Here is a 24,736-nt window from a genome sequence, read left to right as displayed (position 1 = left end):
AGTGTTCACCATTTTTTTTTTTTCCTACTTTAAAAAACTATTTTATTTTTGACTGCGCTGGATCCTCACTGCGGCTCTCGGGCTTTCTTTAGCTGTGAGAAGGGGCTACTCTCTAGTTTCAGTGCACGGGCTTCTCTTCCAGTGGTTTCTCTTGTGGAGCACAGGCTCTAGGCACACAGGCTTCAGTAGTTGCAGCGCGTAGACTCAGTAGTTGTGGTGCACAGGCCAAGTTGCCCCGTGGCATGTGACCCAGACCAGGGGTCAAACCTGTGTCCCCTGTACTGGCAGGCACATTCTTAACTACTGCACCACCAGGGAAATCCTACCATTTAAAAAATTCATGTTAATTTGATATGTTGGTGAAAAAACATTTTGTGGAAATTCTGGCCTCTAGAGTGAGGAAATACACCCTACGTCTTAACAGTAGTACACAAACCTCTCCTAGTAGAAGCTGGCAAATTTGAATTAGGCAAATTACAAGGGGTGTCATAGTTTCCAGTCCTTCCCTATCACTTAAGTGGAATCTCAGTTTTCAGATTTTTAAAAAATTTTCTTATTTTTAGGACTGCAATTTATTTTAAATGTGTAAAATTGCATTTGTTTCATTTGACCATTGAAAAAGGTATTAACTGACTTTTTTGGCCAAGATGGATTTCTGACATAGAATCAGAAATAACAGGTCAAGTCATAATCTGGTCGAGTGTGCCCGTGTCGCCCTCAGCCTTGGAGACATCAGCTAATGTTAGGCTGTTGGCTCTGGTCTCTTGGGCATCCATAAAGTGAAACATTCGCACCCTAATTGTCTGCCATTTAAGGACTTCTTATTACTGGAAGTAGAACTTTTAACCTGTATGACTGCTGGTTAAAAGTTAAACTCTGTCTGCCCAAATCCCAACTCTCCTCGCTGGACTGAGAGTTTTGACTTTTCAAAGAGGTGAAGCAGGTGACTGCCATTGATAATAGGGGCAAAACAATGGGGCAGGCTGCATTTAAGCACATAACAGGAACAGCAGCGGGCACCCGAACAACCTCACAGGTAAGACATGCATGCTGAGCTGCCAGGTGTGGAGGTGGCTGGAGAAAGAACTTACCTTAGCAGAACATAGAACTGGAGGGTCAGAATGGTGATGGCAAACAGGAACACTGTCACTTGGCTGCATGGAACACAGTGAGTTACATTGTACATTATTGTTTCAGTGATATGAATGGCTTTAAGAAACCAAATTCAGGTTCTGTTTCATGGTAATGTTACGTCAAACCACAGAAATAAAATTTTAAACAGAGCAAAGATGAATTGACATCCATCCCATTAGGACAAAATTGTCTAATGATACTACAGTAAGGACAATAGTTAGCATTTATCGAGTTCCTACTATGTAGCAGGCGGGCTTTCCAGGTGGCACAGTGGTAAAGAGTCCTCCTGCCAATGCAGGAGATGAGGGTTAGATCTGTGGGTCTGAAAAATCCCCTGGAGAAGGAAATGGCAACGTGCTCCAGTATTCCTGCCTAAGAAATCCCACGGGCAGAGGAACCTGGTGGGCCACAGTACATGGGGTTGCAAAGAGTTGGACACGACTGATGAGGCACATACTATGTAGCAGGCACTGTGACACTGGTCTCTAAGGAATCTTGAGAACCTTGATTTAGTTACCGTGGCTGTAAATGCTGAAAGACGACCCACAAGCAATAAAAGGAGTTATTACTGTTCATAATTAGTAGGGAAATGTGTCACATTTTAAATTTACTTTTTTGCTTAATATGCATACAGTTCAGGACTTCCTTGGTAGTCCATTGGTTAAGAATCTGCCTTGCAATGCAGGGAACACAGGTTCGATCTCTGGTCTGGGAACTAAGATCCCACATACTGAGGCACCACAACTACTGACTCGAGCCTCAATTAGAGGGTCCAAGCACCTCAACAAAGATCTCATCTGCCCCAACTAAGACCCAGCACAGACAAATAAGTAAATATATATTTTTAAAAATGCACACAATCCTATGAGATGAGACTGTGGTTTCCTATCTTACAAATGAAGAAACTGAGGCTCAGAAAAATTTAATGTCTTATCTCAGGACAAACACCTGATATAGTAAGTGGTAAAGTAAAAGTGTAAGTGTTAGTTGATCAGTTGTGTCTGACTCTTTGGGACCCTATGGACTGTAGCCCGCCAGGCTCCTCTGTCCATGGAATTCTCCAGGCAAGAATACTGAAGTAAGCGGTAAAGCTACAGTTTGAACCAGGTCTGAGAGTCACGAGATAACCTGGAGTAATAGGCAAGTTTGGCCTTGGAGTACAGAATGAAGCAGGGCAAAGGCTAACAGAGTTTTGCCAAGAGAATGCACTGGTCATAGCAAACACCTTCTTCCAACAACACAAGAGACAATTCTACACATGGGCATCACGATATGGTCAATACCAAAATCAGATTTATTATATTCTTTGCAGCCAAAGATGGAGAAGCTCTATACAGTCAACAAAAACAAGACCAGGAGCTGACTGTGGCTCAGATCATGAACTCCTTATTGCAAAATTCAGACATAAATTGAAGACAGTAGGGAAAACCACTGGACCATTCAGGTATAAACTAAATCAAATCCCTTACGATTATACAGTGGAAGGGACAAATAGATTCAAAGGATTAGATCTAATAGAGTGCCTGAAGAACTATGGACAGAGGTTCATGACATGGTATAGAAGGCAGTGATCAAGACCATCCCCAAGAAAAACGCAAAAAGGCAAAATGGTTGTCTGAGGAGGCTTTATGAATAGCTGAGAAAAGAAGAGAAGCAAAAGGCGGAAGAGAAAAGGAAACATATACCCATATGAATCAGAGTTCCAAAGAATAACAAGGAGAGAGAAGAAAGCCTTCCTAAGTGAACAGTGCAAAGAAATAGAGGAAAACAATAGAAAAAGACTGGAGATCTGTATTAAGAAAATTAGAGATATCAAGGGAACATTTCATGCAAAGATGGGCACAATAAAAAACAGAAAGAGTGTGGACCTGAAAGAAGCAGAAGATATTAAGAAGAGGTGGCCAGAATACATGGAAGAACTAAACAAAAAAGATCTCAATAACCTAGATAACCATGATGGTGTGATCACTCACCTAGAACCAGACATCCTGGAATGTGAAGTCAACTAGGGCTTAGGAAGCATCACTACAAACAAAGCTAGTAGAGGTGATGGAATTCCAGCAGAGCTGTTTTAAATCCTAAAAGATGACGCTGTGAAAGTGCTGCACTCAGTATGCCAGCAAATTTGAAAACTCAACAGTGGCCACAGAACCAGAAAAGGTCAGTTTTCATTCCAATCCCAAAGAAAGGTAATGCCAAAGAATTTTCAAATGACCACACGATTGCACTCTTCTCACATGCTAGCAAAGTAATGCTCAAAATTCTCCAAGGAAGGCTTCAACAGTACATGAACAGAGAACATCCAGATGTTCAAGCTGGATTTAGAAAAGGCAGAGGAACAGGAGATCAAATTGCCAAGATCTGTTGGATCATAGAAAAAGCAAGAGAGTTCCAGAAAAACATCTGCTTCTGCTTTATTGATTACATCAAAGCCTTTGACTGTATGGATCACAACAAACTGTGGAAAATTCTTCAGGAGATGGGAATACCAGACCACCTTACCTGCCTCCTGAGAAATCTGTGTGCAGGTCAAGAAGCAACAGTTAGAACCAGACGTGGAACAATGAACTGGTTCCAAATTGGGAAAGGGGTACATCAAGGCTATATATTGTCACCCTGCTTATTTAACTTGTATGTAGAGTACATCATGCAAAATGCCAGGCTGGATGAAGCATAAGCTGGAATCAAGATTGCCTGGAGAAATATCAATAACCTCAGATATGTAGATGACACCACCCTTATGGCAGAAAGCGAAGAGAAACTGAAGAGCCTCTTGTTGAAAGTGAAAGAGGAGAGGAAGAGGCTGGCTTACAACTCAACAGTCAAAAAACTAAGATCGTGGCATCCAGTCCCATCACTTCATGGCAAATAGATGGGAAAACAATGGAAACGGTGACCGACTTTATTTTGGGGGGGCTCCAAAATCACTGCAAATGGTGACTGCGGCCATGAAATTAAAAGACACTTGTTCCTTGGGAGAAAAGCTATGACCAACCTAGACAGCATATTAAAAAGCAGAGACATTATTTTGCCAACAAAGATCCATCTAGTCAAAGCTATGGTTTTTCCAGTAGTCATGTATGGATGTGAGAGTTGGACTTTATAAAGAAAGCTGAGCGCCAAAGAATTGATGCTTTTGAACTCTGGTGTTGGAGAACACTTTTGAGAGTCCCTTGGACAGCAAGGAGATCAAACCAGTCAGTCCTAAAGGAAGTAAGTCTTGAATATTCATTGGAAGAACTGATGCTGAAGCTGAGGCTCCAGTACTTTGGCCACGTGATGCGAATAACTGACTTATTGGAAAAGACCCTGATGCTGGGAAAGTTTGAAGGCAGGAGGAGAAGAGGGTGACAGAGGATGAGATGGTTGGATGGCATCACTGACTTGATAGACATGATTTTGAGCAAGCTCCAGGAGTTGGTGATGGACAGGGAAGCCTGGCGTGCTGCAGTCCATGGGGTCGCAATGAGCTGGACATAACTGAGTGACTGAACTGAACTGAGAGTCCCAACCACACCTTTATGCTATGTTAGCCCTCCCTGCGGTTCACACTGGGTAACTCACATTGAGTGAGTTAACTGCCCACCACAACTTACACAACGAAATAAGGTCTGTGGTTACTGCTCAAACATTTTAAAAATTCTTTTGAAATTACATGTACATAGCTTCCATGCATATAGGAAAATCTTCCACCTTAACTAGTAGTCCTCTTTCTTCACTGTAAACTGTTATTCACCTTCTTATTTATTTTATTAATTGGATTTAGCACTGAATGACTTTAGGGCACTTGTAGGAATCAGATCTCCCCTCCAAAGACAAAGGTTTATCCCCAGTGAAGATACTCAAAACAATAAGCAATTTGAAAATATACCCCCAGACTATTTATTTATTATTTTGTTTTATTTTTTGACACGTGAGATTTGAAGCTTGGAGTCTTAACCCCTGGAATGCCAGGGAAGCCCCCCTCACCTCCAAACTATTTGAAGCAGTGGCACACAGAGCTAAAATAGAGTCTCGGGTTTAAGGTTACTAATAAAAGCATTAGTGTCCCTTTGGCTTCCCTTGTAGCTCGGTTGGTAAAGAATATGCCTGCAGTGCAGGAGACCCAGGTTCAATCCCTGGGTTGGGAAGATCTCCTGGAGAAGGAAATGGCAACCCACTCCAGTATTCTTGCCTGGAGAATTCCATGGACAGAGGAGCCTGGCAGGCTGCAGTCCATGGGGTGGCATGGTCGGGCTTGACTGAGCTAACTAACATGCTAACTAACTAGTGTACCTTTAGAGCTGTAAATCTGAAGGGTTGCCAAGTCAATCCCTTTAGCAGTCGGGCAACATAGATTTAATTGTACTGAGCATTCTGAAGTGTGACAAGAAAACCCAGTTTTTTTTTAAGTTTATGTTTTAAAAGCTGACTTAATGTTTCCAAAATGTTTCATTAACGTTTACACATCAGTGTTTTTGAAACTTAGTAATAATTTTAAAATTGAAAGTAATTTTCCTTAAACCTCCAAGCATGTTAGTCGCTCAGTGGTATCCGACTCTTCGCAACCTCATGGACTGTAGCCCGCCAGGCTCCTCTGTCCATGGTATTCTCCAGGCAAGAATACTGGAGTGGGTTGCCGCACCCTCTTCCAGGGGATCTTCCTGACCCAAGGATCAAACCTGGGTCTCCTGCATTGCAGGCAGATTTTTTACCATTTGAGCCACCAGGGAAGCCCTTAAGCCTCAAGACAGCCCCAGGAAGAAATGACCTTTTTGCCACAGTGGGCTGGGGAGGGACACTTACAGCCTGAGCTGGTGAGATCTTGGCAGCCAACAGTGCAAGCGATAGGCTGAGTGAGCCAGACAGAAGTGAATCATGGTGACCGGGTCCCTGAGCACCTGGAGCAGGGCACGGAGGATCCAGAACAGTCCTGTTAGAGCTTCCAGACCTCTTCTCCACCTGCCAGGGCCTCCATCCATACACACCAGCCCTGCGAACACTGGGGGATGTGGAGGAAGTTCTCTCCAGGGGAGAGGGACAGGTCCTAGTCCTTTTAAAGCCACTCTAGGCTATGATAGGAGCTCCCTGTAACTTGATTCTTCTATGGCTTTAAGGGTCTGAAGTCTAAAGCTGGCTGTGTTAACAGTGAATTAGTAACACTGAGCTGGATATTTGAGACAGGTCACCAATGTGAAAAGAGGGAAAGCTTCCTTTAGGCTGAGAGATCAGCTTTCCTTTCTCAGCCCTTCCCCTCGGGAGGACCTGGAAACCTGAGCCCATCCCCAAGGGCAGGGGGAGTGCTTCAGGCTCTTTCATCCTTCCTTCTCTGAATAGCGAGCAACTCCGTCCCTCCGGGACCTGCTCAGTCTCCCTGGAGAGTGGTACCTGAAACTTGAACCAAGGCTGGACTCCAGCTGAACCCAGAGCCTCCACCAGGGTCCTTGAGAGCATACTCAGTAGCTGGCCAGACACCCTAATTTCCCTGTGGGCCCAGATCAGATCAGATCAGTCGCTCGGTCGTGTCTGACTCCTTGCGACCCCATGAATCGCAGCATGCCAGGCCTCCCTGTCCATCACCAACTCCCAGAGTTCACTCAGACTCACGTCCATCGAGTCAGTGATGCCATCCAGCCATCTCATCCTCTGTCGTCCCCTGCTCCTCTTGCCCCCAATCCCTCCCAGCATCAGAGTCTTTTCCAATGAGTCAACTCTTCACATGAGGTGGCCAAAGTATTGGAGTTTAACTTTAGCATCATTCCTTCCAAAGAAATCCCAGGGCTGATCTCCTTCAGAATGGACTGGTTGGATCTCCTTGCAGTCCAAGGGACTCTCAAGAGTCTTCTCCAACACCACAGTTCAAAAGCATCAATTCTTCGGCGCTCAGCCTTCTTCACAGTCCAACTCTCCCCAGACCACCCAATAATAGCATAGGTGCTTTGTTTGCATGGGTATGAGGTGGGGCAGGTAACGGGTGGGCAGGGCAATAAGCCCCAAGTGAATTCTGGTGTCATCCTCGGGATGATAATTGAAAGGTACATTTAAATCATTCTAACCCATGAACTCTTTTTTAATGTTGTGTGGCACATTATTGACCCTTCTCCCCTTTATTTCCTCTTCACAGTTAGCAGTGTCCCTGTGATTCTGGCCACTGTTTGGAGCAGACCTCAAGTATTTATTGAATACATGTTTCCTAATTTCCATTCCCACTGACTGTACTTAAACTGAAGTTCTCATTACTTTTAACTGGACTTTCTATCTTGCTTTGCCCCTTCCAGTTAATCCGATAGTATCCCTGACATCAGTATTATCACTTCCTCACAAATAATAGCTACCATTTATTTTGACACTGTACCAGGCAATATGATCAGTGTTTTGCCACATCATGCCATTATCTCTATTTTACAGATGAGGACACAAAGTTAAATGGTCAGGTCAGGATCATACAACCATTTGCTGCTGTTCAGTCACTAAGTTGTGTCTGACTGTTTGCAACCCCATGGACTGCAGCACTCCAGGCTGCCCTGTCCTTCACTGTCTCCCAAAATTTGCACAGATTCATGTGCCTTGAATTGGCGATGCCATCCAACCGTCTCATCCTCTGTCACCCTTTTCTCCTCCTGCCTTCAATCTTTCCCAGCATCAGAGTCTTTTCCAGTGAGTCAGTTCTTTGCATCAGGTGGCCAAAGTACTGGAGCCTCAGCTTCAGCATCAGTTCTTCCAATGAATATTCAGGACTGATGTCCTTTAGGATTGACTGGTTTGATCTCCTTGCTGTCTGAGGGTCTGTCAAGAGTTTTCTCCAACACCACAGTTCAAAAATATCAGTTCTTCTGTGCTCAGCCTTCTTAATGGTCCAACTCTCACATCCATACATGGCTGCTGGAAAAACCATAGCTTTGACTCTACAGACCTTCATTGGCAAAGTGATGTTTCTGCTTTTTAATACGCTGCTTAGGTTTATCATAGCTTTCCTTCCAAAGAGCAAGCGTCTTTTAATTTCATGGCTGCAATCACTATCTGCAGTGATTTTGAAGCCCAAGAAAATAAAATCTGTCATACAACCATGTTACACCATCACCTTGTTTTTCTAAAACCCTGTTGTCATGCCATTGCTCAGAAACCTTCAGAGTTTCTTGTTATCTATGGAACTGAAGTTGCCATTTCTCAGCTTCTCAGTTAGGAGGGCTCATTTCCAATCTACACAGCCCCAGTTTACCTCCCAATTTTCTCTTTGGTGCTGGAGAACTTAGGAGTCAGGATACCTGAATTCTAGCCCTGGGTCGCCACTCAGTAACTCTGTCCAATGAGAGCAAAAAATCAGAGCAAAAGTAAGTTGGTCAACCTAGCAATTTGGTCTGAACACTATTGGGCTATAAATCAATGGTCCTTATGCAGGTCTCTGAGTGTTGGCAAGACTTAGGAGCACACAGTGAGGGGTTTTATAGCCTTAATTTCCAATTCATTTTCAACTCATTATTTCTTCTTTGAGATGTTTGTAATAGTGGAGAATTAGATAAACCTAAATGACTAATGATAGACGATTAATTGAAAAAACTAAATATGTAGCAATAGGTTATTATTTGGAATAAAGTAAATGTCCTTGGCCATTCTTTTTCTTTTTGGTGAAAATTAAATGATAATGTGCATGAAATTAGTTTATAAGTTGAGAAGTATCCTATAAATGTTGGTTTGTTTGTGGTCATTCACTGTATTTCTACATTAATCGTAAAAATACTTCAAGTTCTACAGGTGATTCCCCAAAAGTTCCCAAAGCGCTTTGAGCATTTAGGCATCATTGGAATTATCTTTGTAAGTGCTCATAATTATTATTTTGAAACATAATTTGATATGTAAGAATATTTTAAACTTCACAGTAGTGAAGGTATTTTATTTATTGATCGTTAATAGAGTGTTTGTTAAGGAAGTAATTAGAACTGGTACTTCCCTGGTGGTCCAGTGGTAAAGAATCTGCCTGTCAATACAGGGGACCCAGGTTCAGTCCCTGTTCTTGGAAGATCCCACATGCTGCAGAGCAACTCAGTTGGTGCTCTAGAGCCCATGCTCTGCAACAAGAGAAGCCACCACAATGAGAAGTCCTCACGCTGCAACTAGGAGTAGCCCCCACTTGCTGCAACTAGAGAAACCCTGTGCATAGCACCAAAGTGCAGCCAAAAAGAAATAAAAATATTTTTAAAAAAGAAATAAGTAATTAGAAATGAGTGATACGAGTTGGAAAGGTTCACCAAGTCCCTCTGCTCAATACTCTGTAATAACGTAAAGGGGAAAAGAATTTGTAAAAGAGTAGATACCTGTATATGTATAACTGAATCACTTGACCGTACGCCTGAAACTAATGCAACTTTGTTAACTATGCTCCAGTATAAAATAAAAATCAAAAAAAAGCAATAATAGAAAGTGTGAGTTTATTTTTAAGACATATTTGGGTAAATTCCTCCTAATTAAAAAAAATTAAATTTTAAAATAAGTTGGCATGCATTACTTCAGTAGGGTTTTGGAAGGATCAAATGGAATAATCAATATCAAGAAGAGTTTGTCAATTGTAAACTGTTATTCAGTTGAAAGTGATACTATGACCTTGTTGACTAAGAGGAAAAGTACAGTTTTGAAGGACGGGTTGTTGGGGAGTTATATTTGGTGGATAATAATGTCATTGTGGGGCTTCCCCAATGGCTTATCAGATAAAGAATCCACCTACAGTGCAGGAGACACAGGTTTGATCCCTGGGTCGGGAAAATCCCCTGGAGGAGGAAATGGCAACCCACTCCAGTCTTCTTGCCTGGAGAATTCCATGGACAGAGGAGCCTGATGGGCCACAGTCCAGAGGGTCTCAAAGAGTCAGACACGACTGAGCGACTAGACATAGTGGCACACAGCACAGTGTCACTGTATCTGCTAACCATGGCCACAATAGTGCAGTCACAGCACCATTAAGCTTTCAGTTTTGCTCATAAGTCTAGGCCCACCTTGCGGGCCAGCTGATCCAGGCTCAGCTGATCTCACCTGACTGCTTGTGCTTCTGGGCAGGTTGAGGCTTGACTGATCTAGGATGGCCTCGGCCAGGCAGCTGGCGATTGGCTGGCTGTCAGTGGGAGAACTGTCTCTGTCCTGCAGGTTCTGTCATCCTCCAGCGTGCTGGCCTGGGCTTGTCTTCATGGAAGGGCAGGAGTCCAAAAGAGAATGGGTGTGCACAATGCCTCAGAGGCCTAGGATCAGAATGGGCATGTTTTCCCATGTGCCACGTTATTTGGGCCAAAGCGAGTCACAGGGGGTGGAAGATTCCATTCCTTTATGAAAAGAGCTATAAATTCACATTTTAAAGGAAGGGTGGGGAAATGGAGCCATTTTTGCAATTCACCCAGCGTAGTCACTGAAGCCAAACATTTTTTCCATCTGTTTGGTTTGTGGATTTTTTGTTAGTGATGTTTTTTGTTTGTTTTTACTTTTTGACTGCAGCATGTGGGATTTTGGCTCCCCAACCAGAGATTGAATCCGAGCGCGCTGCACTGAAGTGCAGAGTCCATCACTGGACCGCCAGGAGAGTCCCTCCATTTGCTTGAAATGAGTATGTGGAAGGACATCAAAAGACTTGAACTGAACTTACTTTCTTTTTCCTTTGTAGGCAATAAGAGAAGTGTCAGAGTTTTCCATTTATATCAACAACTTCAAATTCTCAGCATGGAGAACTCAGAGAAGACAGAAGTAGTTCTCCTTGCTTGTGGGTCCTTTAATCCTATCACCAACATGCACCTCCGGCTGTTTGAGCTGGCCAAGGACTACATGAATGGAACAGGTAGGAACAGTAACCAGCAGCAACGATGGGGTTCAGGATACACTGCCATAAAATGTGGCACCTTGGCCTGTTGGACATTTTAAGCTGGAGGATTTTGATGAAACAGCAGAAGCAAGAAGGTCACTCTGCCCTCCTCCCTCCACCCCTCTTCCCTGAAAGTGAAAGTCCATGGAATTTTCCAGACCAGGATACTGGAGTGGGTAGCCTTTGCCTTCTCCAAGGGATCTTCCCAACCCAGGGATCAAACCCAAGTATCCCGCATTGTAAGCGGGTTCTTTACCAGCTGAGCCACAAGGGAAGCCTATGAAGCAGACCGTAAAACATTCACACGACAGATGCCCTCCCTAAACTCAGAGAAATGGAGCATCCTTATCTATGAAGACAAAGGAATGCCAAGCAGACAGGCCTTGTTGGATTCCCCCAAGCTCCTACACTTACCTTGTATTCTCTGTTGTTGTTCAGTTGCTCAGTCTTGTCTGACTCTTTGTGTCCCCATGGACTACAGCACGCCAGGCTTCCTTGGCCTTCACTGTCTCCTAGAGCTTGCTCAAACTCAGTGTCCGTTGGGTTGGTGATGCCATCCAACCATATCGTCCTCTGTCGTCCCCTTCTCCTCCTGCCTTCAATCTTTTCCAGCATCAGGGTCTTTTACAATGAGTCAGCTCTTTGCATCAGGTGGCCAAAATATTGGAGCTTCAGCTTCATCATCAGTCCTTCCAGTGAATATTAAGGATTAATTTCCTTTAGGATTGACTGGTTTGATCTCCTGCACTCTTTGCTCTATCATATTTCCCCATGACTGTTCACTCTTCATCAAACCTAGCGTAAGAATACTTAGGTTTAACTGTGTCTTGGGCTTTTCATTTCCTTATTAAGGTTCCCATGTCACATAAATCTTACATTAAGTTAATTCATATGCTTTTCTCCTGTCAATCTATTCTTTGTCGGTTTACACCCAGCCAGGGACCCTAAGAAGGTCAAAGAAAACTTTTTCTCTCCTGCATATACACAGATTCATTTTGTTTTGTTATGGAAATAATCATGCTATGTGTTGATAGATGGATGAGTGTGCCAACTCACTAATAATCAGGGAACTAAAATAATAGAGTGATATTTTTCCCATCACCTTGACAAGAATTTTTAAAACCTGATAATGTCGAATATCAGGTGCTGGGAAGGAATGGGCTCTTGGATATTCAATGGATTAAGGCTTTTTACAAGGCAGTTTTGGGCATGACTGATCAACTAACATACACATAAGACAGTTTGGCAATATCAATCAAAATTTATTAATAAACTGCTGATGAATGGGTGGTCTGTTTGATGGGTATGAAATTTCAGTTGGGGAAGTTGAAAGAGTTCTGGAGATGGATTGTAGTGATGGTTGTATAACATGTCACAATATTGTACACTTAAAATGGTTTAAATGGTAAATTTTATGTTACGTCTATTTTACCACAATTAAAAATAAATAAATAAACCTGTATCATTGTTTAAAAAAAAGGAGGAGGGGATCTGTGACTATGAAACCATATTGATGATACTATTTCCTGTACATAAAATCTAATCTGGTATACCTTACGTGAAGTCTAATTCTTTACCCCAGGAAAATATAAAGTTATCAAAGGCATAATTTCTCCAGTTGGTGATGCATATAAGAAGAAAGGACTCATCTCTGCCTATCACCGAGTTATCATGGCAGAACTTGCCACCAAGAACTCAAAATGGGTAGAAGTTGACACATGGGAAAGTCTTCAGAAAGAGTGGACAGAGACAGCCAAGGTGCTAAGGTAACCATGGTGAAGTCCTGCAGTTCCCGTGTGGGGTCATCACAAGGCTGCGAAGCACATGAACAGGCCTGGGTACCATTCAGCCTTTGTGTCTTTCATTGTGTTTTGAGATGTTTGCATGCTTGTTAACTGTGTACATCCCTGTAAAAGAACAGGAAGTATACTTGGTCTGTCTGTGCCCCTGGTGAAAAAGGTAAAGCTGTAAGATGATGGCACTGTGGTCAGTCTTATCAAGTATAAAAGACAAAGGCAGATAATTGGGCTTCCCTGGTGGCTCAGGGGTAAAGAATCTGCCTGCCAGTGCAGGAGACACGGGTTCATTCCCTGGTCTGGGAAGTTCCCCTGTGCCACGGAGCAACTAAGCCCAAGCACCACAGCTACTAAGGCCATGTGCTACATTTAGTGAAGCTCATGCTCAGCAACAAGAGAAGCTACTGCAGTGAGAAGCCACTGCACACTGCAGCTAGAGAGTAGCCTGTGCTTGAGAGTAGCCTCTGCTCGCCACAGCTAAAGGAAAGCCCAAACAGCAGTGAAGACCCAGCACGGCCATAAACAAATAAGTAAAATTTTATATATGTACAGAAAGATGAAGACAGGTGATTTAAGGAAGAGAGGCCATTATTCTTGATCACAGAGACCTGGTTTGGACACTACTTCCATGACAGCATATGGGGGGTTGTCACAGATCACTGTGCTCAGGAGTCTGAAACCGTTCCAGTTTAAGGATTCAGAACCCAGAGTGAGTAACATCTAATTATTACTTAATGTTCTCTTGAGTGGCATGTCCCTGGTGGCTCAGTGAGTAAGGAATCTGCCTGCAATGTAGGAGACACAGGAGGTGTGGGTTTGATCCCTGGGTTGGGAAGAACCCCTGGAGGGGGAAATGGCAACCCACTCCAGTATCCCTGTCTGGGAAATCGTATGGACTGAGGAGCCTGGAGGGCTACAGTCCATGGGGTTGCAAAGAGTTAGACACGACTGAGCTACTAAGCAAGCAACTTCTCTTGAGTATAAAACACAAGGGCTTTCTGAAAAACCTTTCTGTCTCATGTCTGTTCTTAGAGATGTCTATTAGAAATGTCTATTCTTTGAACCTTCCGGTTCTAACCATATTAATTACGATTTGGATAGGAAATAGAACCACTCTGAGCATTTTAAACAGAAAGGGACTTTAGGTCTAGGTTGAAAGGGCTGGAGGAGTGGAAGTGGTGGTTTGTTTCAAGATCATGTCCCCTTAACTGCAGCTGAAGTTCAGGAAACTGTTCCTGCTTCTGCTGTCACCAACGCTGCTATTAAACTGTCCCAGTTTCCTAGTGTGGGGGACAGGACAGTGGAATATAGGGTCTGGCTTCCATGCCAACCTGTCAAGGTGCAGAGCCTCCCAAATCTCTCTGCCTCTGAGGACCTCTGGGAGTGATTTCGGGGTGGGATTGAACCCAGCCAGCAAACAATGTCCAGCCCAGTGACTTACCCAGAAGCTTAGCAGGAAGAAGAGGGTGACTTCTCTTCGTTGGCCAGAAGTTCTCCCATCAGAAACCAGGCTCCTGTGTCCTCCTCCTCACCCAGCTCTCTTTGGCTCCAGAGTAACCTTCCTGTTCATTCCGGATTCAACTCAGCCATTCCCGAGGGAAGGGGGTTACGGGCACCAGGGGCCCACAGTTGTCTCTCACACATGTTGCTCCTGTTACCTGGGTAACTGTACCACTGTAAAGCCGTGGGCATCCTGCCAGCCAGGGTGAAGCTGCATACAGATCCTGCCTGTGGGCCCTTCTGCTTAGGCTTCAGACACTTGACACACCCTCAGACCTTATCCTCAGCATTGAATTCTTCATTACTAGGTTAGGCCATACTCTTTTTAAAAAATATTTATTTTTATTTATTTGGCTATGCCAGGTCTTAGTTAAGTTGCATGGCATCTTCGATCTTCGTTGCAGCATGAGGGATCTTTAGTTGTGGCATGTGGGATCTAGTTCCCTGACCAGGAATCGAACCTGGGTCCCCTGCATTGGGAGTGTGGAGTCTTAGCCACTGGACCACCAGGGAAGTCCCTGTTGCTTTCCATTCTTGACAGCCAGAGCCCAGGGCTGCTGTGTCTTGGCCAGCATCCATCCTGACCTGACAGTACTGTGTACTTGAAGGTATCCATTCTGAGTAATGGGGCATTGTGTGTACCTGTGGTTACACGTTTTTAACAGCTCCCAACCTTTAACATTGTGTCAGAGGCTCTTAGGCCTCTCCACAGGGATGATATTTCAGTTGAGCATTGTGAGAAAGAGAAATAAATATTCTGTTGCTTTTTTGTTTTATAGACACCATCAAGAGAAGCTGGAGGCCAGTATCTGTGATCCCCAGCAGAACTCACCTGTGTTGGAAAAGCCTGGACGGAAGAGAAAGTGGGCTGAACAAAAACAAGATATTAGTGAAAAGAAATCCCTAGAGCAAACAAAAACGAAAGGTCTGTATGTTTTCCCAGGACTTAGCAATGAGGGCTGTTAAGACTCTAGGGCTGGGCAAGCCCCCTTTGTATTTGCTTTCATATTCAATATGTGTGGGTGCCTGGAAAATGCCCCTTGTTAGTTTTCTTTTCTCTTTCTTTTTTTGTTCTTCCTTTGGCTACATCACACAACTTGTGGGATCTCAGTTCCCCAAACAGGGACTGAACTCACGCTGCAGCAGTGAAAGCCTGAAATGATAACCACTAGGCCACCAGGGAACTCCCCACCCCATGTTAGTTTTTTGATAGGAGAAAAGGAGTCAAAGGCTCCCTGAGCTTATTTCTCCTGCAGTAGGTAGACCTGAACATTTGAGGTTCAGGTCTGGATCTCTTTTTGGAAAAGCTGAATCTGATAAAAATTATGATTCCTCAGAAAAACAGACATACACATTTTTTTTTGTCTGCACTGGATCTGTTGCTGCACGAAGGCTCTCTCTAGTGGCAGTGAACAGGGGCTACTGTTTGTTGCCATGCATGGGCTTCTTATTGAGGTGGCTTCTCTTGTTGTGGAGCACCAGCTCTAGAGCTCAGGCTCAGTAGTTGTGGCCCATGGGCTTAGCTGCCCCACCACACGTGGGATCTTCCTGGACCAGGGGTTGAACCCATGTCCCCTGCATTGGCAGCTGGATTCCTAACTGCTGGGCCACCGGGGAAAGTCCTACACATTCATTCTGATGCCAGGAGCTATTAAAAAAACAATCCCTGAGGCTCTATTTTCTCTTCTTCCCAGGTGTGCCAAAGGTGAAGCTGCTGTGTGGAGCAGATTTTTTGGAGTCCTTTGGTGTGCCCAATCTATGGAAGAGTGAGGATATCACCAAAATCCTGGGGGACTATGGACTCATATGTATTACTCGGGCTGGGAATGACGCCCAGAAGTTCATCTACGAATCCGACGTGCTGTGGAAACACCAGAACAACATTCACCTGGTGAACGAATGGATCACCAATGACATCTCCTCCACGAAGATCCGGCGAGCCCTCAGACGGGGCCAGAGCATTCGCTACTTGGTACCCGATCTTGTCGAAGAATATATTGAAAAGCATAATCTGTATAGCTCTGAGAGTGAGGAGAGGAATGTTGGAGTGGTCCTGGCTCCTTTGCAGAGAAACACTACAGAAGTTAAGGCATAAGAAATTCTACAGCATGGTATTTTAGACTTCTTTTTTGGGAATTTGAAACCATGTGGGTGTTAGTAACTAGGGGAAGAAATGGTTATCCTCTTTAATAAAGTTTAACAGTTTGGTAAAATCAGTAGTAAATTCAAGTTAGGTTTATCTTTTTACTAGAAGTTGCTAAGATGAATGTTTTCAATACGTTGTTTTTAGTTTGGCTATGCCATGCAGCATGCGGGATCTCAGTTCCCCAAACAGGGATCGAACCCATGCAGTGGGAGCACAGAGTCTTAACCAGTGGACTACCAGGGAAGTCCACAAATTCCTTTATCTTTAAAACAAGAGATTAGCAGCACTAAAACCAGAGGAACATTCCATCAAACTAAGTACAAAAACAATTCAAAAAGAGCATCCTGACTTTACCACATAAAGAGAAGTGAAGTGCGAAAAGTGAAGTCTAGGAATTTCCTGGTGGTCTAGTGGTTAGGACTCTGCATTCTCACTGCCAAGGGCCTGGCCTTAATCCCTGATTGGGAACTAACATCCCACATGCTGTGTAGTGAAAAAAAAAGAGAAGAAAATTAAGAGTCCACTTAAGATCCTGACTTAAGTTATGAAAGGAATGAACATTTTATGCATGCCTATTTCTTGGCGCCCCCTCACCCAAGGTGGCCAAACAATTTTTAAAATAATGATCTTGTAAAAGGCATCAGCTGTCTCCAGCTGTGCAGAATACAAGCTGTGAGTGATCTGGAAGACACTTAACACCAGTAGTTCGTTCTCTCTGACACGTCTCAGAAGGCCAGTGAAGCTTTGCTAAGGCATGTTGCCTGCAACATCACTTTTGGAGGTAGGAAGAGGGGTCCAAGCCCTAGAGCGTTTAGAAAGGTACACTGATGCCCATGACAGATAGGGAGCCTCTGCCCTCCATGTGTTATGCACGGATTCTCATTCAAGGATTTTATGAAGTGTGAATCCTCTTAGCCTTTACTCATAGCTTAATAAGCAAACAATGAAGGGACATGAGAAATACCACACTGAGTCAGCCCAGCAGTTCCTTTAGCTCAGAGCTTTGAGGCCCTGATGAATGGTTTGTGCAAGAAAGTGCCACAGTCTCAATCTAAAACTCTTGAGTTTTGAAAGACCCTTGCAGTTTCTGTTCCAGTCCCTGTGAACCTACCACTTGTGAGTTTAAGCAGAAAAAGAGTCTGTTTTGTATGCTTTGTTTCTTGTTCTTTTGTATGAACTTTAACCAAAGTAGAAAACTCAAATAATAATTGAAGTCATAACATTATGTTAAAAAGACAAACTTATTATATGATTTGCTACTGATTAAAATTCTGTGGCAGTTTTACCCATTAGTAAAGCACAAACACCAGAAATAGCTTTTTTTAGAGTAGTTTTATGGTTCATGAAAATCATTCTGTGATAGAAACAGGACTGAAGTTAACTTTCTAAAGAAAGTAGAATAATTTACCTTTACATACCTAAAGAGCGCACGCACACGGGAGAGAGAGAAAGAGCTTTGGTTCCTCCTTTTATATATTTTTTTCCTCCACCTGGGCCTGCCCTATGCAAATTGGGCTTAGCCAGGAGTGCTGTTTGTTCTGCCTGAAGTCTTCACTCTGGTCCTCGGACCTTCCTTTGACCTTCCTTGTCTTTTAGCCACCGCCATTTTGGACTCCTTTTCCCCATTCTACCTACCTAACAATTTCATACTACACTACTCTGGATGAAGGATTTATATCTCTGCAGAAGGAAAAAAAACACATCTGTGCAGTTGAATAGTCTTATCTGAAGCCACAGTTTTAAAAAGGAAATAAAGTTGGCAAATGTAAATTCTGTGGCTCTTGGCCTCTTTTAATTTTTACTTATTTATGGCTGTGTCAGATCTTGGTTGCAGCATATGGGATCTTTCATTGTAGCATGCAGACTTCTTTCTAGCTGAGCCCGCCAGGGTCAGTAGTGACAGCTCACCTGCTTAGTTGCCCTGTAGCATGTGGGATCTTAGTTCCCCAACCAGGGATTGAACCTGTGTCCTCTGCATTGGAAGGCAGATTCTTAACCACTGGACTACCATGGAAGTCCCCATTCCTGGCTTATTTTTACTGAAGTCAATGGATCTATTTCTCAAAGACAGAGAAGAGTACAAAGCTTGGCACTCAGTGGTTTCAGTCTCTTAACCTGCTGAATGAATGAAAGGTCATAACCTCAGATCATAGAAATGAGGTCCGTTCCCCTGCTCCTCAGCTTTTTAGAGTTTAAAAGTTGGAGCAATACTGAAAAATAGCAATAGAACTATTGCTAGAAGTCAATGAAGTTATCGAAATTTAATTTTGATTTCTTCTGGAAAACTACACAAGTTTATCTGAAGTATGTCTGAACTGCAGGAAGATTCCAGTGCTAGAAACTTCTTTTCTACTATGAAGCCTTTTCACCTAGATGTGCCCATAGTCTGCTGAGCGTATTGACCTCAGGGCCGGCTGGGTAAGGCTCATAGGGACCCTCCCAGGAGACCTGGTAACAGTGAAATGGTCCTATTGTTGTGGTATTTATGGATCAGCAACTTTGTACATAGAAGGAGCTGCTTGGCTTTTTGTCCCTGTACCAGGATGCTGCTAATGCCACAGCATAATAGCATGTTTCGAGGTCTCCTTTAAGGACACAGCTTCCTCTTTGGATAATGAAACTAGGACAATGAATTTCACAAGGAAATAAATATTAGTAACTGTTGTGGCTTTCATTGAGGAAGAGGGGAAAATGCCATTGTTTATTCTCTATCATGTCTCATGTTTGGCTCTTATAATGTGAATTTAGTTTAGGAATTGTGCTGAACTGGTGTATTGTTTGATGCTGGTAGGGGTGGTTGTTTTTTTGTTTATATTCTGCTGCTGCTGCTAAGTTGCTTCAGTCGTGTCCAACTCTTTTCAACCCTACAAACTGTAGCCCGCCAGGCTCCTCTGTCCATGGGGTTCTCCAGGCAAGAATACTGGAGTGGGTTGCCATGACCTTTTCCAGGGGATCTTCCCAACCGGGGGTGTTGAACCTGGGTCTCCTGCATTGCAGGCAAATGCTTTACCACTGAGCCACCAGGAAAGCCTAATAAATACTACAAGTTATTTGTCATGTATCTGAAACTTGACGAATCCTGTTTCTAGTTTATTTTTTGCCACTTCCAGCAACCTTATGGGAGGAACAACCTGAGAGGAGGTATGGAGAAGCCCATTCATGGAGCCAGCCCGACTGAAGTCAAGTGTGTGGGGTGGGATGTGGGGCTCATAAGGAGGGAAGCTTGGTGGGGTCCACATACAGTTTTTGACCTGTTACAGTAGCACCAGCACATGGTGGGGAATTCCTATCTCTGTTGGACTCCTCCTCTGGGACAATGCCCCCCACTCCACTCAGGAAATCACCTTGGTTTCAGTGCTGAGATTCAGATCCATGTCTGCCTCAAGTGCCTTATCAGTCAATAATGCAGCAGACAGTGTTTCCCAAATCAAGTGAAGTGCCCAAGTTTTTCCAGACCAGTGGGTAACATGACAACAATGACATGTTTTAAAAGTGTTAGGGAAATTTTCAAACAGAATTAGTGATAAAAGTATAATGGGGGCTTCCCAAGTGAAGTAGCTCAGTTGTGTCTGACTCTGCAACCCCATGGATTGTAGCCTACCAGGCTCCTCCCTCCATGGGATTCTCCATGCAAGAATACTGGAGTGGGTTGCCATTTCCTTCTCCAGGGGATCTTCCTGATCCAAGGATCGAACCCAGGTCTCCTGCATTGCAGGCAGACACTTTAAGCTCTGAGCCACCAGGGAAGCCCTGGTGATAAAGAACCCTCCTGCTAATGCAGGAAACATGGGTATGATCCCCAGTCTGGGAAGATCCCACATGCCTTGGAGCAGCTAAGCCCATGCACCACAACTACTGAGCCCATGTGCACCAACTACTGAAGCCCATGCACCTAGAGCCCCTGCTCTGCAACAAGAGAAGCCACCTCAGTGAGAAGCCCGTGCTCCACAACTAGAGTGGGCCCCACTCACTGCAACTAGAGCAAAGCCCATGCAGCAACGAAGACCCAGCACAGCCAAAAAGAAGTATAATAAATCCCCTGTGTATCTAAGTCTTATCCCCCAAATGGGACCAAGCTCCCTGATGGTGCTGCCTCCTTGCGTTAGGAGGAGAGGTAGAGATGAGGGGAAGTTTACTTTATGTCTTTACTGTATGCACCATTCTTTCCTGGACCAGTATCAGATTCCATCGAATGCCAGAAAAATGCCTCCACTACAAATGCCCCCTCATCATTCCCGCTCATCACTGTCTAGGAGAAAGCACTGCTCGTCCACAAGTGTAGGACTGCATCTTGGCTCTTAATTTTATGGTTCACTTTGCCAGTGTCAAATGGAAGGAAAGAAAGCACAAATTTGGCCAAGTAACATTTGTCTTTCCTTTCCAGACATAGCTTTGGTCCTAGTCAGGAAGAAAGATCTTGGAATTGTAGAGGAGAAGATTTCTCCTCCCATGGGCAAGTCCAATCTATGTCCAATCTACTCCAACATCCATTCAACCCTACCCATAATAGATGGTCCTTGTCCAAATTGGCCAAGAGCCATACCAACCAGCGCAATTGCTGACACTATTATTAGTTATTCCTGTGAATTTCATTTTCAGGCCAACATTTAGAACAATAAGATTTTAAGGATAGGAAGGAAATATGATTTCTCCATGTCCTGTTCCCTTAGTTATCTGGAATTTAAATAGGTTTCATGCTCCAGAAATCTGGTCAGAGTTCATAGGTCTATGCCCTTAAAGTGGTAAAGTTTATCTAATCCCAGGACTTGATATCATCCCATCATATTCCACCAAAGGAATCAATGTTTTGTACTCATGAGAATCAATAGCCTCATTCTGAGTAATGCAGTGTCACTATGGGCCTTAGGAAGCATCACTACAAACAAAGCTAATGGAGGTGATGGAATTCAAGTTGCAAATCCTAAAAGATGATGCTATGGAAGTGATGCACTCAATGTGCCAGCAAATTTGGAAAATTCAGCAGTGGCCACAGGACTGAAAAAGGTCAGTCTTCATTCCAATCCCAAAGAAAGGCAATGCCAAACAATGTTGATACTATCGCACAATTGCACTCATCTCACACGCTAGCAAAGTAATGCTCAAAACCCTGCAAGTCAGGCTTCAACAGTATATGAACCGTGAACTTCCAGATGTTCAAGCTGGATTTAGAGAAGGCAGAGGAACCAGAGATCAAATTGCCAACATCCGCTGGATCATAGAAAAAGCAAAAGAGTTCCAGCAAAACATCTTCTTTATTGACTACACCAAAGCCTTTGACTGTGTGGATCACAACAGACTGGAAAATTCTGAAAAAGATGGGAATACCAGACCACCTCACCTGCTTCCTGAGGAATCTGTATGCAGGTCAAGAAGCAACAGTTAGAACTGGACATGGAACAACAGACTGGTTCCAAATAGGAAAAGGAGTTTGTCAAGGCTGTATATTGTCACCCTGCTTATTTAACTTCTATGCAGAGTACATCATGAGAAACACTGGGCTGGAAGAAGCACAAGTTGGAATCAAGATTGCTGGGAGAAATATCAATAACCTCAGATATGCAGACGACACAACCCTTATGGCAGAAATCGAGGAAGAACTAAAGAGCCTCTTGATGAAAGAGGAGAGTGAAAAAGTTGACTTAAAACTCAACATTCAGAAAACTAAGATCATGGCATCTGGTCCCATCACTTCATGGCAAATAGATGGGGAAACAATGGAAACAGTGACAGACTTTATTTTCTTGGACTCCAAAATCACTGCGGATGGTGACTGCAGCCATGAAATTAAAAGATGCTCCATGGAAGAAAAGCTATGACCAACCTAGACAGCATACTAAAAAGCAGACACGTTACTTTGCCAACAAAATTCCCTCTAGTCAAAGCTATGGTTTTTCCAGTAGTCATGCATGAATGTGAGAGTTGGGCTATAAAGAACGCTGAATGCCAAAGAATTGATGCTTTTGAACTGTGGTGTTGGAGAAGAATCTTAAGAGTCCCTTGGACAGCAACGAAATCAAACCAGTCCATCCTAAAGGAAATCAGTCCTGAATATTCATTGGAAGGACTGATGCTAAAGCTGAAGCTCCAATACTTTGGCCACCTGATGCAAAGAACTGACTCACTGGAAAAGACTCTGATGCTGGGAAAGATTGAAGGCGGGAGGAGAAGGGGACGACAGAGGATGAGATGGTTGGATGGCATCACTGACTCAATCGACATGAGTTTGAGCAAGCTCCAGGAGTTGGTGATGGACAGGGAAGCCTGGCGTGCTGCAGTCCATGGGGTCACAAAGAGTCGGACACGGCTGAGCGGCTGAACTGAATGTCACTATGTGAAAGTGTTAGGTGCTCAGTCATGTCTGACTCTTTGCGACCCCATGGACTGTAGCCCGCCAGGCTCCTCTGTCCATGGAGTTCTCCAGGCAAGAATACTGGAGTGGGTAGCCATTCCCTTCTCCAGGGGATCTTCCTGACCCAAGGATCGAACCTGGGTCTCCTGCATTGCAGGCAGATTCTTTACTGTCTGAGCCACCAGGGAAGCACTTCCTTGCCTTATGCCCCTGGTTTCCTCAATAAAAATAGCATCTTTCCTCTGGAAAGTTCATAGCCATTCATTCAACAAACATTTAATAATCACTTGCCAGGCATGCTAGGCACTGGGGATACTGTAGAGGTGAATAATATGAACACAGTCTCTACTCTTGACATTTTAATGAAAAAGGTAGTCAGTAAATATTTTAGTATATGTGCTGCTGAAGCGAGGACAGTAGTCAGTAAATAAAGCAAAAAAAAATGATAATTATGGACTATGATAATTACAAAGGATATAAGCAGAGTTGTGATGCAGAGTAATTGTATACCAGAAGGTTGCTCTGAAAAGGTGACTCAGATTTTTAAAGAGATTCAAATATTTACACACTGAAGCATTTGAATCTTGGGAGTAATGAAATCTGAATTATATTTCTGAAAAGCTTTCTTGGCTGCAGAATGGAAAATAGTTTGGTTGGATAAGAGTAGAAGCAACAAGCCCAGGGAGGAGGCAAGACATGATGGTGGCTTGGGTTAGGTTGGAAGAACCAACAGGATTTGCTGGTGGATTGGATATGGGTGAGTAGAAAAGGGAAAAATCCAGTGTTTACCAGGCTTTGGATTTAACAGGTGACTAGTGGTACAATTTATAGAGATGAGGAAAGCCAAGGAATAATTTTATGTTATGCTTTCTGCTTTGGATATATTACATTTGAGTACCTTTAGGATATCCAAGAGGCACCTTAAGTGATGAGAGGTGACACATGAGCTTGGTAGTCGAGCTATCTGAGATTGAAACCAGACTCTTCCACCAACTGTATGACCTTAGGTAAGTCACTTAACCTCTCTTTGTCTCAGGTTTTGTCTTTTTCAAATGGAGATAAATAAAGTAACTATTGGAGAGGTAGGATTTTGTGATAAATGATAATACACATAGTAATCACTCAATAGGTGTTGGCTATTAATGTACTTGAGTCTGGCGCTCATGTGAGAGATCAGAAGTTGACAGATAAGCTGTACACCTAAAACTAACACAACGCTGTAAATCAACTCTACAGCAATAAAAATTAAACAAAAAAAAGAAATGCCCCGTGTCCACAGAACAAAGCCACAGATTCCATTACCCTCCTCCAGTTTTGTTCCTTCTCCAAACTCCGTTTTCCCAGGTGGTGGGACTGCGTGAGGTCGGGGGAGGGTCCCTGAGCGAGCTAGCACTCAGCATGTGAGGGAGGCCGCGGAAACTCTGCCCAACTGCATCTTACCTCACAGGGCTGGTTTTCAGAGATTCTTCAAGGCAGCAGATGAAATTCTTGCCACAGTTGAGAAATTGACAAAAAGCTTCCATACTATGTACATGGTTCTCTTTCTCTCTCTCTTTTTTACCTTTAAAAAGAAAAACCCAGAAAAACATATCAGATTTGTGTAAATGAGAGTATGCCAACAGGGTGGCCAGTTTTGCTTTAGGTTTTATGAAGGATAATTTGTGACCCTATACACACACACACACACACACACATCTCCCGAGCCAGCAACAGAACTTTGTTTATACTGCAAATAAATATTATTTTTTCTTTAAAGAAAAAAAAATAACAGGTAAGTCTTGGAGCCAGCCTATAGAGATGGTATTTAGGGCTAACGTTATAGGTTACCCCATACCCCCAACACCCACCTCTTTTGCCTTTCTCTACTGTCAAGACTGAAGACTAGATACTAGATTTCCCAGGTTCCCTTGCAATTAGAAGTAGCCTATGACATGGTTTTGGCCAATGAGTGTAAACCGGAATCTGGTGAAGGGACAATGGCAGGTGGTTCTCTG

General features: G+C 43.5%; 1 protein-coding gene, 1 long non-coding RNA gene and 1 other non-coding gene across 9 annotated transcripts in view; 1 reads left to right on the top strand and 2 right to left on the bottom strand.

The window, feature by feature from the left end:
* NMNAT1 (nicotinamide nucleotide adenylyltransferase 1) overlaps nucleotides 1–18,163 on the top strand; it is a 29,879-nt gene extending 11,716 nt beyond the window's left edge. For all 7 annotated transcript variants that reach the window (XM_070768235.1, XM_070768234.1, XM_019976454.2 and 4 more), the window contains 4 exons: nucleotides 10,757–10,927; nucleotides 12,534–12,717; nucleotides 15,027–15,172; nucleotides 15,942–18,163. In XM_070768235.1, coding sequence (XP_070624336.1) covers nucleotides 10,813–10,927; nucleotides 12,534–12,717; nucleotides 15,027–15,172; nucleotides 15,942–16,342 — 846 coding nt within the window. In that variant the 5' untranslated portion in view covers nucleotides 10,757–10,812 and the 3' untranslated portion in view covers nucleotides 16,343–18,163. The remainder of the gene's footprint in view (nucleotides 1–10,756; nucleotides 10,928–12,533; nucleotides 12,718–15,026; nucleotides 15,173–15,941) is intronic.
* Nucleotides 650–24,649, bottom strand: LOC139176392 (uncharacterized). The gene is made up of 3 exons (XR_011560814.1): nucleotides 24,590–24,649; nucleotides 24,183–24,303; nucleotides 650–1,154 (listed from the first exon to the last, which is right to left on the bottom strand). It is a non-coding gene; the product is annotated as an uncharacterized lncRNA (long non-coding RNA).
* Nucleotides 14,688–14,760, bottom strand: TRNAG-CCC (transfer RNA glycine (anticodon CCC)). The gene has a single exon. It is a non-coding gene; the product is annotated as a tRNA-Gly (tRNA).
* Nucleotides 24,650–24,736: the final 87 nt, after the last annotated feature.

This window comes from Bos indicus, chromosome 16, assembly GCF_029378745.1.
Source record: "Bos indicus isolate NIAB-ARS_2022 breed Sahiwal x Tharparkar chromosome 16, NIAB-ARS_B.indTharparkar_mat_pri_1.0, whole genome shotgun sequence".
Classification (NCBI taxonomy): Eukaryota; Metazoa; Chordata; class Mammalia; order Artiodactyla; family Bovidae; genus Bos; species Bos indicus.
Note: the sequence above shows the minus strand (reverse complement) of the source record. Positions and strands in the feature narration are given on the sequence as shown.